The sequence below is a fragment of the Rhamphochromis longiceps genome, linkage group LG14, assembly GCF_057381845.1.
Source record: "Rhamphochromis longiceps isolate RC_006_pf linkage group LG14, R_longiceps_female_GT1.1, whole genome shotgun sequence".
NCBI lineage: Eukaryota > Metazoa > Chordata > Actinopteri > Cichliformes > Cichlidae > Rhamphochromis > Rhamphochromis longiceps.
Window position 1 is genome coordinate 7,732,179 of NC_140570.1, and position 16,372 is coordinate 7,748,550.

Consider the following 16,372-nt stretch of genomic DNA (forward strand, 5'->3'; position numbering starts at 1 on the left):
CACAAATACTTGCATGAATTTTTGTACTAGTTTTAAGTGGAAATGAGTTGGAGGGTCATGGAGTTGGGAACTGCACAGAGGATGGAAATGCTCATATTTTTGGAGGAGCATGTAACTGACCTCGATTTCCCTGCAATAACTGAAGCTGTGTGGATAAACAGCCATTAAAATAGTCCCAGCTGTAATTACACAAAGCAGCTCAAATGACCGGCGGGCTTCCTTCCTGGATTTACTTACAGATTTAGACTCTTTGTAAGAGACAAAAGCAACAACTGCTGAACACAACGATGCAGCGAAGTGCTAAAGTACGGAGAGAAGGGCAGGGGGGTGGGCCCACCAGAAAGCTAAATTAAAAGAGAAGACAAACACAGAGCTCAACTGAAAGAAGCAGCCATGAGGTAGTCATTAGTCTTTCTGTTGGTCAAGCTGTTAAAGGCAAAGGAGCAAAGCGAAATGTGTGCAAGTCTAAGATTAAAAACCTGAAAGTGAAATCTTTCAAAGCCAAAAATTGCTAAGGCAAAATTTTTCTTAGTACTGGCTCAATAATGACAGTTTTTAACTGTGTAACTGAGTCAGTAGATCCAGCCTATTTGCCAGAAATACTCGTGACTAAAACACTAGTAACATAAGCCCAATTTATGAGCGGGATTTACAACAGCCGACAAATGAAAATTTAAAAAGCAGAAGTAGAACAGATGGAAGAAACATCCTTCAGTTTTGTTCACCAGAAACAACTTCTCCGTTGGAAACACTCCAAACAGCTGATCCAGGGGTAGAGGGTAAGCGAGTAAATAAATAACTTGACATAACTAATTTTAGGGAAAGATGTTTATGGTTTTTGTCATGAGGTGCACATCAGGTTGGTGAGAACAGAAATAATGAAACGCTCAACGTCACACCAGCTGAGTTGCAGTTTGTGGAGTTTATATGATTAACATAATTTGGGTTAATGATTAAAACTATAAAGTTATAGCTTGGAATAGAATAGAATAGAATAGAATAGAATAGAATAGAATAGAATAATCCTTTAATTGTCCCACAAGGGGAAATTTGGTATAAAAAAAGAAAAAAGGACTCTGTGTTGACACTGCCAGCTCGGAGTGGCGCCGGAAGAATCTTGGACTTGCTTAGTGTTGTATTATATTGGAAGTAATACTTACAGATTAACATATCAGGAATAATGGAATAAGTTTGTAGTTTAATTTCTTGTGCTTAAAATGTATACTTTTATTTTGATAGTCTGGCAGAGACAGGAAGTTAGGCGAGTTCAGAGTGGAGCCACACAGTTTTTTGACCTCTAAATCTCTGCATCCATTTTAACTGAACTTTGTAAGCCTTCGATAATTCCGGATTCAGTTACTGTGTACCTGTTTTGGACATTTTTGGATAAGGAAAGATTTTTGGATAAGAAAAAAAGGGACTAAGTGGAGAGTCGAGCTAAGGCTTCATTCACTGGAAAGCGACACATACTATTCTCAGAAGCATTTAAAAGAGCAATGAAATAACATGGGGAACTGAAACTCACACCGAATTTGATGGATGGCTGGTTAGCAACTGTTTAAGTTACAAAAACGCTGGTTTCATTAGAGTTTAATGACTAACACTTTAGGGAAAGTTAAGCCTCCATTTTGAAGACGAAACAGTAAAACACTTGAACTTGCTGGAGGACGGTATCTTCTTAATATTTCAGCTCCCTCCTAGCTTGTTCCCAGTGTTGTACCATACAGGCCTTCTGTCTTCAAACTTTGCTTTTATTTCCTCTTGACCTGATCACTTCAGCATCAGCGTTGCCCACAATTGTCTCATCTAATCCTTCTCTTCATCTCATCGAAGAGTTGGTGTAATTACGATAAAAGCTTGCCCACCCGGTCTGCCTCCCCCCTTTACCATCAGCGACGACGGTCCCCTCGTACACTCACCTCGCACGCTCCCCTTTCTCCCCGCCTCACTTGTTCTCAAGCAACTGATGTCACTTAGCTGACACAGCAAAATGCTGCCAATCAAATCCCCAGAGACATTAAGAAACGCAGAATGATGAAGACAGAGAGAGAGAGAGAGGGAGAGAGGGCCAGGCTTTAGCCAAAAGACACGTCATAATTGAGAAGTAGGGACAGAAATGTTATCCTTCCTCACATACACTCCCAAGGGGAGGCGAGAAGAAGATGCCAGATTCTTTAAGTAAGAGGTCAGTGAGTTTGAGACGTTACGTCATGCAGCACCCCAACACTGGCACAACACCAGTGGGGACGGGACTGACCTTAAGAAACCTTAGATCATTTGATATTGGATCAGCCTGGTAAATTGCATCCGCTTCCTCTTAGTGCTTGATATATGAGATACCTGAGCAAAGGTTCAACCAGAAGTCAGAATATTATCTGAAAACTCTTCATGCAATTTAACAAGAGAATCATGGCAGGATAAGTTTTTTGCATCATTATTTTTCTTAAAATCTCTTCTATTTTCTTTGAAGGGAATATAGTATGTCCTGTCCTACTAAGGTTTTTCTCTTCTGCTGTTGAATACCTTCATTAGAAAACACACCGTTTTATCTTTTGTCTCTACATGTTCACGATTAGTAAGTCTGAAGTCCTATCACAAAATATTCCCAATCAATTGCAGCTTTCATAACCTAACATCACTAGCAAAGGGGAGCCAATGACAATCTCCTGCAAACATTGGACAACACTGGTGTACAAATCTATGATTCAGCTATATTTCATAGCTGAATTTGTTTGTACTCTACAAACACATCTAGAACTTCAGATCATGCGTGTGAACAAGCTCTTCTGGTTTTCCTGTCAAATTAAACAATAATAGCATAAGCAGAAAAAATTTAGACCGTAACCTTTTATTTTAAACATATTCCAAAATACTTTATCTTATCATAAAAATAACTTCTGTCATTGTGAATACTATCGGCTAATTTACTTGGAAGTATCTCAGTCTCTATAAACATACAGTTCCAATCGATTATATTACCTCAGTTCTTCTATTAACTGCTTTTAGAAATATAAGCAGCAACTGTAAAAATGTTAAAAAAGAGTAAAGAACCAGACAAAGAGTATAAATCAGCTCTCTCTTATGTATAAAACTGTTAAATGAACTTTATACATAAAGGTCATCCAATACAAGCCCTAGGTGTTGCATTTTAAGATAAAAAAAAAAAAAAAACAACATCCAAGGAATACAGTTGTTCTTCAGAACCAGAAAGGGTGGTCTGTAAATCCTATAGATCTTCTTACTGCCTGCACATTAGGGTCTATGGAATCTTTCAAGAATAGTGAGGTCACCTTTCAGTTGTTGATCTCTTAATCCATACATAACCTGCTCCAGAACGCAAGTTACCACTGTGATGGACCTTAATAAGATGAAAAACAAGGATTAAAGCTGAAGTCACCTTAACAAGCTCTGAATCCCCCTCATATTACAGGCCTCTGCCTTTCTGTAAGAAATCCTACACTCTGACATATGTCACAGCAAATCACTATCAGTTTCTGTCCCTGTTGTCCATACTCAGTTCTGAATCAGCAAGTCTTTTGGGTCAGGCTGATATTATGTAGTTTGAATTTGAGTACAGGAAGAGCAGATATCCTACTGTACAGTTTGGTTCCACAGGTTGAAAAGGCCGCCGAGAGAAACTAGTGATGTTGGGCTTGACTTCACAAAGTATGATACAAAGTGACGGTGTTCATGTATGAACAAATATCAGTTTAAAAAACATCTGTAAACTGAGTATCGACTATACTGAATCAGTATCATCACTAACTGAAAGGAAGCATTCAGCAGAGGAGCTCCCCTTAATGTTGTCTGAAAGCAACTTGATGAGCTTAATTGTGATCACTTTGGAATGAATTTACATAAATTAAATAAGCAACATGGAAGCTGAAATGTGTAACATAAGATCATTTTCTCTCCAGCTAATTCTGACACAAGCTATCCAAGTCATGTGGGAGTCCTGCATGTTTCTGCAATTAGAGAGCAACAGTTATTTGTAAAACAGGAGAGAGCCTTCAAATCATAATACAATAATGCTTTTGTAAATAGGTAACTGCTATGCTGATGGATTTCTAGTGCTTGGCTAGACCTGGTTTTGTACTGAGATGAGCATAATGGCCTGAACCAACAACAGGCGGAGGCACCACTTACTATTCCACTGAAGGGGTTTAGAGTCAGAGCCAGAGTGTCACGGCATTATGAAGTGTGATGTGTTCACTTGCTGATACTGAAGTGCATTTGAATGGTGATGGGATTCTGTAGCTTTGATAAAAATTGAATGAACTCCACAGTTGCTGAATATGAATGGCAATTTGCAAAAGGTTATCCACTGTACATTACAGCATCAGCCTTTCATCGAAAATTGGAGCACTTGATAAAACTCAAGATGAAACGGATCAAACATCAAAGTGTATACCTCAATATATCGTTCGCAGAAGTCTCCCTCGGACAGGATTTTATTTTCAGAGGTGGTGGGGTGTTTCCCTATTACATGCTTTTGTCTGCAATTTCAATGTCTGAAATTTTACACCCTCTCCACCCAAGGAATAATTACAGGCCGGGTTTCACACAGATTTTCACCAAACTCCCAGGTCCTCTTGCATTTAAAATCCAGCTCGGAAATCCACTTTGCATTTTAAAAATATGATTATACAGCTGCTTACTGATACTGAGTTTCATCAGCCTAGGATAGTATGGGAGCCAAAGTTAAATAAAACCAAGTGACACTAGCAAGACGGTAACATGACTCACAAACCAGCAAATAAACTTTCCACATAATATTTGCCGGCAATTGCAAAGTGTTTTAGATATACCTTTCTGAATTACTTTGTCATGGTTTGTGTTTTTTTCCCAGCTGTTTCACCAAGGTTTATGACCAAACATACATTTTTGAATATTTCCTATTGTAGAAACTACGTTTTCTATTAATAAAAAACATGTACTGGGAATTGTGTGTACCATTCGGCCCGTATACAGGAAAAAACATGGATGTAGCCATTATGTTACCCGCTAGTTTTGGACTCACATTTTGAAGCTTGATCATTAGTGTTTCAGCCGCTGCCATATTGTTGTTTTGAAGCTTGAAGGTACCTTGCACCTTGAAAAGGTGGATGGCTAAGTTAACAGTTAATGCAAGCAAGCTTGAATGGCAAGCTGCATCCATAAACTGCATGTGTGCAAAAGCATAGACAAAGGTTATAAAACATTTTTTAACGCATCCTCAAGAAAAACCCAGAGGAACTACAGTGGTTGTTACTTCCATGCTAACTTCATCTTACTGCTCTGGAGGTTTCCAACTGATTCCCCCCTACATTGGCTCCTCCCCGTGTCCTTTCATTTGCCATATCCAAGTTAGAATCCATGAAGAAGAAGAAGAAGAAGAAGAATCCTTTATTGTTATATTTGGTAACTCTCGGCACATATCAGAAGAGTCCTTCGACCTCAGCTAAGAAACACAAAAAGTGGCAAGGGTTATTTTTTCCAGCCTTCATTTGAAGAAGTTAAACAAGTTTAAACAATTATTTCCACTGGGAGTTAGATAAATGTAACACTGTGCAGGGAACAATGTTCAGGGAAAGAGCTCTTCTTGTGATATATATGGCTATGAAAGTTGATTCAGGGAGCATACTTAAAATTGAGAGTAAAAAACAGCAAATAGTGTTTTTATGCTTTGTGATTCTGTCCCCTGTTACACCTCTGTGGACCCAAATGAGACTGAGAATACAATAAAGTTTAAAATATGCCACCAGCTCTGAAATATACAAATCAAAGGCATTACATGGGCACTTCCACTTAAAGTCTGCAATATTTGTTAATTCATTATAGACTTATTAACAATATTTACTCGAGGTTTCTCCTCAATTCCCCTCCATATTAAATCCTTCCTGTATCATTTCATATGCCATAGAGTTAAATGTTGATTATTTTAAGATACTATTTAACAATTTTATAGCTGAGCAGGGGGTGGCTCTAGCTCAGGATGTAGAGCAGGTCTTCAGCTGATTGGAAGGTTGGTGGTTCGATCCCTGGCTCCCCCCCAGTCTGCATGCCAAATATCCTTGGGCAAGATACTAACCCCCACTGGCTCTCCGATGCACCCATCAGACTATGAATGTTCACGAGTGTTAGTTTGAAAGCACTGACAAGTATAGAAAACAGTGCTTGTGTGAATGGGGCGTGTTGTACAAAGCGCTTTGAGTACTCCAGGAGAGTAGAAAAGTGCTATATACGAATCAGTCCATTTACCATTTACTTTTCATGTCTCCTTTAAAACTGACAGTGTTCCTTTTCTGTAACTCCTGAAATGCAGTTTAACCACAAATGGTTGCCATAGAATTTAAGGGCAAACAGTAGAAGGTTAGTACAGGTCAGCTTTCAACACAATAAATGAAACAGTGCCCGTTGGCCTGTAAAAAAAAAAATGTTGGGCAAGTTGAGTGTAAAGCTGCTTGCCCATTTGGGCAAGTCACACCGTTTCCACCTTTTGATTCACCTAAGAAGCAAACTGACTGTTCTTCATCTCATACACATGCACACCTTCATACACCCAGTAACCTTTTGCACAATGCTTAGTCGTTTGCACATTTCTGTTGCACTGTTGTGTCTGCACTGTCTTTGCTTTGGGGTTTTTTTGCAATTTTTGCACATAGTCCTGTAGTCCTGTGCTGATTGTCTGTTATATGTCATATGTAGCACCATGGTCTTGTAGGAACACTGTGTCGTTTCACTGTGTACTCTACCACTACACATGGTTGAAATGACAATAAAGCCACTTGACTTGACTTAAAACTAAAGAAAATGTATCTGTTCATGTGCTCCCGTCTAGCTCCCAGTTGTTTTACAAAGCAACAGCTCAACTAAATTAAAAACAGACTAAAATTTGGCAGATATCTTGTAATTTGCTGAAGGCTGACAGCAGCCACCCTGTCTCTTTCTAACAGTGATACCTGCAGCTTGCAGGGGTTAGCCTGCTAACTTTAATGTATTAATTTAAAAGTGTAACTTACACACTCTTTTCTGATACAGATTTATAACATAAAACATATAGATCTAGTTCCAATTATGCTTTATTCTTGTACAATAAACTGAATTTTGTAAGGCAACTTTATATTGGACCATCACCAAGTCAGATCCCTCCATTAACAGATAATGACTCTCTAACAACCTATTTTTTCTCATTCATCCAGACCTTCCATCTGGATTTTTACACTACCCCAATCTCATTTAATAACACAGGCTGACTCATATTTGGACAAAGGACTGACCCAGCTTTTGTTTTTGGAGCTGATGGCTTGTCAATTTACACGTTATTACAAAGACGATTAAAGAGAACACAGTTGTAATTTGGGCATCACATGGCAACAAGCTGGTAAAAGTTTGTTTTTTGTCTAACTGAAGGTCACTGCATCTGTGAGTTCTATGCCTTCCATAAACACCCTTTGGCATCAATGCAGAGCACACAGTCGAGTCCTGATTCTTGGCCAGTGACCCTACCATACAGTGTGTGTGTGTGTGCGTGTGTGTTTTACATGCACGTGTTCATGCGCGTTTAAGCCACTAGTCCAAGTGGCTGGTGCCTGTGCAGCATCAGCAGCAGGACCACTCCACGCAGCTGGGGCCATTGCTGATAAAGCTGTGGCCAACACAAGCCTCTTCCCACAAAAACACATAAATAAAGATAAAGCTTCAAACACACACCAATAAAGGGGAACGCAAGCAAGCGCACACATGCACTCACACATCAGTGATCAGAAAAAACAAAAAAAACAAAACAGAAAGCGTGACGGGGATGTCAGACAAACACCCAGGCTCTAAAATTGCATACCTTAACTCTCTCTGTGCAGACACACACACACACACACACACACACACACACACACACACACACACACACACACACACACACACACACACACACTTAACAAGCAGGCATCTTTTCCGCTACATCATAATTGCAGCCCCCTTCCCTCCCCTACGCAACAGCAAATTTAAGGGAAAGGGAAATATTTCTGCTAAATTAGTTATGCTAATTACACAGTATTTCTCAGGGGGAGAGACAGCACTAAATGGCTTTTAATTCTTTTCGCCTGGAAAGAGATGTGGGAGAGAGCCAGACAGAGAGCACAGAGAGAGACAGCACAGAGAAAGACAAAAAAAAATTGAACGAATAAACACATAAACAACTGGCGTTCAAATTTGCCCAGTGACACAGCAACAGTGAACTAACGGAATTAACAGTGGGGGGGGGACGACACACACACATCATCTTATCAGCTCCGGAGGCCTTGGTCCCCTCGGCCAACAGAGAGGGGATAGTGGGAAAAGTTTTGAGGCTAACTTTGTGTCCTGTAGCCTTTGCCAGCGGTCACATATTGATAACGAGGCATGAGCAGATAGCACACAGCACTCTATATGGAGGGCACCAGAGGAAACACTTGGTACTGAGTGTGGCACACTCAAAGCTACTTATTCTCTCACACTCACTTTTGAGCAACCCGTTGTTCACTAAAGTATACAGTGTGTACTGGTGTCCACAGTGCACTCCTGTGGCAGTTAGCCATTGCTAATTTGGAAGAATACCGATGAAGGAATCGCAGCTTTGAAACATTTCTGCCAAAATTTAAAGTGAAAACTTTCCCCCATAGAAGACATGCTTTTGAGTGAATTTCCAAAGCTTCAGTAGCTTTTGCTGGAGCTTATTCAGAACTCTGTAGTAAGGCTATTACCAAAATAAAGAGGACATCAGCTCCATTTTAACAGAGTTTCACTGACCTCTAAGTATCCTACAGAATATAAACCTCAAATGGCCTCAGATCACGCTACATTTCTGACAGTCTGTCATGTTTATGCACCGACTCACACGCTTAGATCCTCCAGTGCTGAAATGTTGGTCGTGCAGCAGTTTCCAGAGATAAAAAGAGGAAGTAGCTTTTTTTTTTTATCTTTCTGGAATATAGCCAAACTTAAAATATTGGGGAAGCAAACTTGAATGATACTTACAAGAAGCTATTAAAGGTGCATTTTTAACTGATGTTCTTACTAAGTCGCGATTACCAAGTCTAAGAGGAGAAGCTTCAGCTAGCTTCAGTGAGCAGACAGCTACAGAACAGATGCACAGTTTCTTCATCAGTATCAGATCAGCCTTCTGTTATTTCTCTGCATTTTTCTGCTTCTGTCTCTCTTTCGCTTCATGTCTCTGTTTCTCAGGGTCTCTGTTTATGTACATTTTATATAAAATCTTTGTTTGGATTTCTTGCCTTTTTTCATGTTAATATGCTTTTATATCCGTGAAGCTTTCTAAAACCTTTCTGTGCCATACTGACTTCATTTGACTCAGCAGGTAATATTCAGAAATGGGGATTTCAGATTGAGATTTTTAAGGTCAAACACGTTACTAAAGACACTTGCTATCTGTCTATATTTCTGCTGCTTCTTTGTAGTTATCTGAGACCTACAGAAAAATCATCAACATGCTGGCAAATAAAATTTTCTCTCACGGACACAGACTTTTAATTCTGCACTTTAAGGGCCTGGACATCAGTCTATTCAAAGCAGTTATGAACACATTCTTAGGTATTTTATAGATATGGACTTATTCTGTTGTGATTGCAGTAAATACACATTGTATGCACGCAAGAAAAAGCTGGAAAAAAACATGCCACATGCCTCTAAACAATATCACCAGAGGGATTCCTGACATATCAGTTTTTTTTATTAGTATTTGGCAAAAAGTTTAGTAAAATTTTAGTTCTATTTTTTTAATCAGTTTATTTGTGAAAAATCCCCATGCAATTATTTTGTTAACTAGCCAGCTTCTAGCTAGCTTATACCCCTGATAAAGTCTGTGGCAATCCTTACAGCTCAGCTGTCTCCCTAGAGGATGCTGTACTGTAGTCGGACACACTCAAACACCAACATCATGGACAACAGCTGGCAATGATTGTATCTCTGCTGCTTTAGAGATACAAGATTTAATGCAAGCTGCAGGGTCGAGCGAACAAGAGCTTCAGTAAGTGAAAGCCCGCTTCATTTGTTGCTACGCCATGTGAACCAATACTGCAAAACAGAACAACAATTAGCATAGCTACTGTTATTGCAATGCAGTACAATGGAGTTGGGAGTTCATCCACAGGACAGACAGACTCACTGAAGGGGCACCTAATGATATTTCTGTTATTTTCCTAGGCATCGCTTCATCTTCGACCTTCACCGAGTCCCGATCAATAGTTCTATTGCGAATAAATGGTTCCATTCAATATCGAAAATAGAAGCAACTGTTGTTGAAGAACATCATCTTACAAGTGCTCTCTTTCTGTGTGAATGTCCTTAAGTGACGAATTCAATGCCTAAACTGCTCTCCAGGAGTATAATTGTGGTGCTCAGCTCCAATATGCAGCCATCAGTTTAATCCACTCATATTGTGCACCTAAATGTTCAGAGAACAGCTGAATAAATCCCACTGCGCCCAGATCCAATATTACACGAATTACTTATCAACCTCTTTGTTTTTCCTCACATACAGTATGTTTGACGTTTGCTGCTGTATCCCGATTTCGGCTTCACTTGACTGATGTGTCCTTGATATGGGCAGAAGTGTTCTAACATGTCTTCTGCCTCATTTCCAACTATCACTGCAGAGGAATATATAACGGCAAATGCAGCGCTGGAGGCAATTTGTCACAACAATAAAGCGATGTGTGGTTTTTAAACAGTTCCATTTCCCCCATAACAAATAAAAACAGTGGCAGTTAACACATTGGAAATGTATTTCACAGCCAGCGGAGAAAGTATGAATCTTTAAAATAAAAAAATAAAAAAACACAATAATACAGGTTATTGGATTTTCCAAGAGATTTTTCGTGTGACACCATCAACACCTCACAAAGAAAATATGAAATGAGTCATAAAAAGTTGCAGATCGAATCAAATGCCTGGCTGTGTCATGATGTCATTGAGACAGGGATGTGCATGCACACACACACACACACACACACACACACACAGAGTTGTGCTACTGTTATGTGAGAATGGTTTCCAGGAGCTTTTATAAATCAGAATCACTGCAAGCATCCTAGGAATACAAACACAGCACACACACTCTCTCTCTCTCTCTCTCTCACACACACACACACACACACACACACACACACACTCCACAAACATTGTAAATTTAAATCTCTAAGCATCTCCACACGCTGTAGCTTGAGCATCCAGTTCAGGCTGCACCTCCACAAAAACAAACAGTTTTATTGTCAGTCCCTGTCCAATATGGGGCTATAAGCAGTGGCCAGTTTTATGTCTTTTAATTAGTACACCGTCGCTATAGCAGCATCCAGCTGGCAAACAACCACCTCCAAATACACATATACATAAACAATAGCAGAGGGAAAAAAATACAATGGGGAGCGCAGTGTGCTCAGTGAGTCAGGAAAAAGTGATGGAGAACATGTGCAAGAAAGCCATGAGCTTTTATTATGGCACAGAATCTCTGTCTACATGTGTGTGTAAATTACCAGACGTGTGTGTACCTGAAATTAGGTGCCGAGGCCCATTCTAGGGCGAGACAAGCCAAGTCCACAGCAGCGTACACCAGCAGGAAGAAAATGGTCACAATGCTGGCGATGGTGTTGAGCTTCCCTGAAAACAGGACCAGCTAGAATGACCGAAACAAAGAAGCAGGGAAAGAAGGGGGAAGACAAACAGAGAAGAGATTAGCATTTAGAGCAATACTACATTCTACAGTCAGAACAGTGCATTTTATTCTTTTTTTATGACTTTTTTCCAGCGCCTAACAACTTTTCACTTCCAAAAATCTAAAATATGAAGTTAAAGCCATGTCAGCTGCTCTGATACATCTGAGCTTTGTTTGCCTCTTAGCTGGATATTTTCCAAAAATATAAAATAACCAAAAATAAATATATAAAATAATACCAGCAATCAGAGAATTGTTGGAGCTAAAACGTCTCAGAGGCTTTAAAGTGAGGTCTTAACAAGGGCAGAGGTTCCATACATTTTCAAGCCAAGGATCCCTAGATAATTGAGTTTTGGTCCCAAGAAACCTTTTTGCTGTGAGATATGATTATCTAGCTCCACTGTGGCAAAGAGGTGACATAAAGGATAGATTAGACTAGCATCTAGGGAGCAAGACACCGTTAAACTAAACTGTTCTACACTTTTCTGGGGATCTTGGAAGGACCACAGGTGGTCATCTGGCTCCACTTTGGGAGCCACTTACTGAGGCTAATGTTGAGTTTTAATTAAGATGGTATCAAGCCTGCTGTTCAGACAGGCAGCTATGTTAGCTATGGCAGCTACGTGACAAAACAGCCACATCCGCTTGCACTTTATATTCTCAGTGGCCGATTCAGGGGGAGAGCCGTACATCTAATAATAATGACAGCACATAGATGTATGAGACTCACCCTTTCTTACAGAGGTGCACTAGTTGACTTCTAATGGAGCAGGGAAATGATGACCTCATTATAAGCCCTGCTCCCTGCCATGTTCCCTGATATCAGAATGTGTGAACAAGGCTCTATGCAATTCACTGCGAGTAATATTTGGACGGGGAAGTCACGAATAAAGACAGTAAAAGCTTCGACTGTTTCACCTGACAACAGTTTACTTAGCATAATAAATCACAATGACATAGCTTAATGTTTGGACTAGAAATGGTCATTTTGGATACTGGAGTATTAGACTGTTGCTGCATATGCATCTTCTTTTAAATATATATTTCTCCCTCGTTTTACCAGTACCCTGTAATCAACCTAGAATTAACACACTACTATTAAGCCGTGAAAGAAAAAACATTATTTTTTGAATGACTGTCACAGGTCATCTCTGTGTTAGATGTGATGATGTAGAATATCCCGGGCAACTTATGAACGCTCATTTAGCCTTTTGTTAGCCATCTTATTCCCTAAAACACAAAAGCCAAAAATGGGGTATTTACATATTTATTAAATGGTGGAAAATAAAATGTGAAAATGCCTAAAGCAGTCATAATTTCAGGCATCTAACCAAAAATTTATTTAAAAAGAAAAACCTACATTTAGACCAGAAATGCAAAAGGCTAAGTTATATGCACAAAGCTACAGCACAATTTGAATTTTATACCAAATTATGTTGTTCTTGACTTTGAGCCACGAGCTGCTAGGAGTAAATATTAAAATGTGTCAATTATAAGACTAATACTCACTTTACTTGCTTGTCTCAAACTACAAGTTGCAGAATGTGCCACTAAATGCTGATAGCAAAGTTTAAGATCAGAAATTCAAATCATTATTAAATTATAAGTAGCTAAAAGCTTCACAGACAACTGTGCTAAACTGAAAACTCAATTCTGAGGGTTTCCTGCTCTTTCTGTAAATGCTTCAAACTTTTTATTCTATTCACTTCAATTCAGTTTTAGTTATAAAGAGAAAATTTACAACAACAGCTACCTTACAGCAGTACATATTGCAAGCTAAGCACTCTACAGTATTAGAAAGAAGACTCCAAAATGAAGTGATCTCCTTTTAGCAGCACTTGGCATGAGTGGGAAAGAAAAACGCTCTTTTAATAGGAAGAAACCTTTTGCAGAACCAGGGTCTGCGACGGCCAACTGGGGCAGTGAACATTGAGCAACAGGAGTGGAAAAGGGGGGCAAACAATCTGAGCCTTTAGTAGCACAGCTACGGGATGGTTCAGGTTCTGGCTCCCATTCTACTTTGAGAGACTTCTTAAGATGGAAACTACTTCTCCATTTCTTTATTTTATTATTTGCAACAACGTGTAGGACATCAAAACTATAAAATAACACTCAATGTGTGACATTTATTTAATTTATTCTATGTTGCACTTCATGGTTGTAAATATCAACTGTATCTACATCCAAGAGAATATTACAAGCAGATATCTCAGATGTATTTGACGTGAAACTACACTTTAAAAATAAACACACATGATCACCCCCCTCCTCAGCTCAACTATCCCTCATTTGAACAAAACTCTAATGTCACAGTAATACATGTGTGCTACTTTCACAACACATTATCACCATCACGCAAACCATAGCTTAGCTGTTCATTCAGTGTGTAAATTACACTCATTTGCAACAATCTCTGTTGAATTGTGGCGCGAACACGACTAAATTGTCAGAAATGGATATCTTCCCCACTGCTACCTTCCGTTCCTCAAGCACCTCACCTTCACTTTGGTGGAGAAACAGCACATGTAAATCTTTCAGGTAAAGACCGTCATTAGCTCGTCTGTGCCGAATGAAACATTTCCTGCAGTCGTTTCATCATCATGGAGTGGGCTTTTTATATGTGTTTGTGAGCTGCAGGGCCTGATTGCACAGACCAAGGAGGTAACTGCTGTACTGTACAAACACAGAACACCGCCTCTCTCTCTCTCCTTTTATTGTGTGTTTTATGATTTGCTACTGAGAAACTTCTCCAGAGTTGGGGAACATATTCATGAGCTCAAGGATATATTATTGGTATGTGTGGAGGGGAGATAGCAGCCACCATAAGGCAGATGTACACTGAGAAAGAGAGAGGGGGGAGAAAATGTAACGGTGGGGAGTTGAAATTAATGATGTCACATTATTGACAGGCGGGGAGAACAGGTCACCATGCACCGAGGGAGCAGTGAGGCTGGAGAAGTGGGGGAAGACAAAGAAGAGAGAGGAAGACAAGTGAAAAAGAGAAAGTGTGTGAGGGAGCACTGCTGACCTCTGACAGTCAAAGTCAGTGGGTGTCTCTTCAGTGCACCCGTGGGAGCTGGCTCTACCAGAGCATTAATTAGCCATTAACTCAGACACAGGCCTGCATGTACAACCGCTCTGACAGCACACCAACTGAGTGTGAATGAGTTGCGTTTGTGTGTGCATACACACACCATCCCGCTATTATGCGCTGATTTAAAAGACTGTTTTTACTGGAGAGCAGTGTGCATTAATTGCCACACAGGTCCTTGCAGTGTAAAGGCTCACACACACGTTTTTATTAAATAAAAAGAATAAAGTGGAAAAAGCTGAGTAATGCTTTTTACTACAGAACTGTGCTTTTCCAGACATGGCTAAGCATTACAGGTAACAATCATACAGCACATTCTAGAGTGTGTATTTGAGTCCAGATGCAGAAAGCCAGGTCCATCAGTTAGGACAGAGACAATTCGGTACAACACCACAGTGAATTTGAACTAAAACAATCAAGAATTAAAGACTTTCACCTTTCATTCAAGAGGGTTATAAAATAACTTGACTATGAAGACATAGTCTACAATTTATTATATTAGTATTTATAAAACGTAAAATGATCCTATCACGTTAACACTCAAATACAGACTAGAATGTCAAACGATTGGACCGGTACTGGTCCCAAACTCTGGAGTTTCCTTGTGTGTAAGGTAACCAGGGAGCAAAGTATAACTGACATCAGTCAAACTGTGCATCAAAAACAAAGACATCACAGAGGCAAGGAGGCAATGTTCCTCTACACCAACAAAGGGGAAAGATGTTTGTTGTACAGAGCTCTGCTTTCTCCCATCATCTGTTAAAGACTCAAACAACTGTTTTATATTAACACGGATTCCATCAGCAGTCATTTCAGATTAAATTTGCATCCATGTCCATAACATAGCCACCCTCAACTCTTATATCCAACTCAAGATTCACGATTACCGGCTGGAGAACACCTGGTCGCTATCGACAGGTCTGTATCCATCTGAATTGCCTACGAGTCATCAAAAATGTTCACATCTGTCACGTTTCTTAACAAGATTTTAGATTCCATTGAGATTATTTGAAACCAAACGCCCGGCCTGTAGGACCAGCCTAAAACTTAAGCCTAAAACTGTGGTCAAACATTATCAAACATCACCGGCAGTGTAAAAATGACTAGTCAAGCATCAACAGTGATGAAAGCTGGAACTGAATCCAACAACAACAATTTAAGTTGTCCCAACAACACATCAGTGCCCGATTAGTGCTGGACAGTAGAATTAAAACTATGGATCAGCTTGGGCGTACTGTTATAGCCAGAGCGTTCAACACAACCATGTTGGTTGACATATGACAAATGCTGGTTGAAGAGTGGGACGCCATCACACAGCAGTGTGTGACAAAGTTGATGACCAGCATAAGGAGGAAGTGCCAGGCTGTTGCGGCTTTGTCCGGTTCATCTTGCTTTGTTTTTGCCAAGTTTATTGACGTCCTTTGGAAGTGACATACATACCATTTATTTTTCTTGGGTTGCAGCCTATATTGTCAGATCACCATCCAACCCTATGCTCTTCAGTCTTCTCTTCAACCATTTATACTTTTCTCTCCCTGCATTCCCCGACCATTTCTCCTTTACTTAGAAGTCCAATAAAGCAAGGCCCCTGCCGC

At 39.8% G+C, this 16,372-nt stretch overlaps 1 protein-coding gene across 1 annotated transcript in view; it reads right to left on the reverse strand.

The window, feature by feature from the left end:
- Nucleotides 1-16,372, reverse strand: part of LOC146653505 (solute carrier family 12 member 9) — an 86,079-nt gene that overhangs the window by 20,114 nt on the left and 49,593 nt on the right. The window contains exon 9 of the mRNA XM_085379455.1: nucleotides 11,523-11,647. Within this exon, the coding sequence (XP_085235581.1) occupies nucleotides 11,523-11,647 (125 nt within the window). The remainder of the gene's footprint in view (nucleotides 1-11,522; nucleotides 11,648-16,372) is intronic.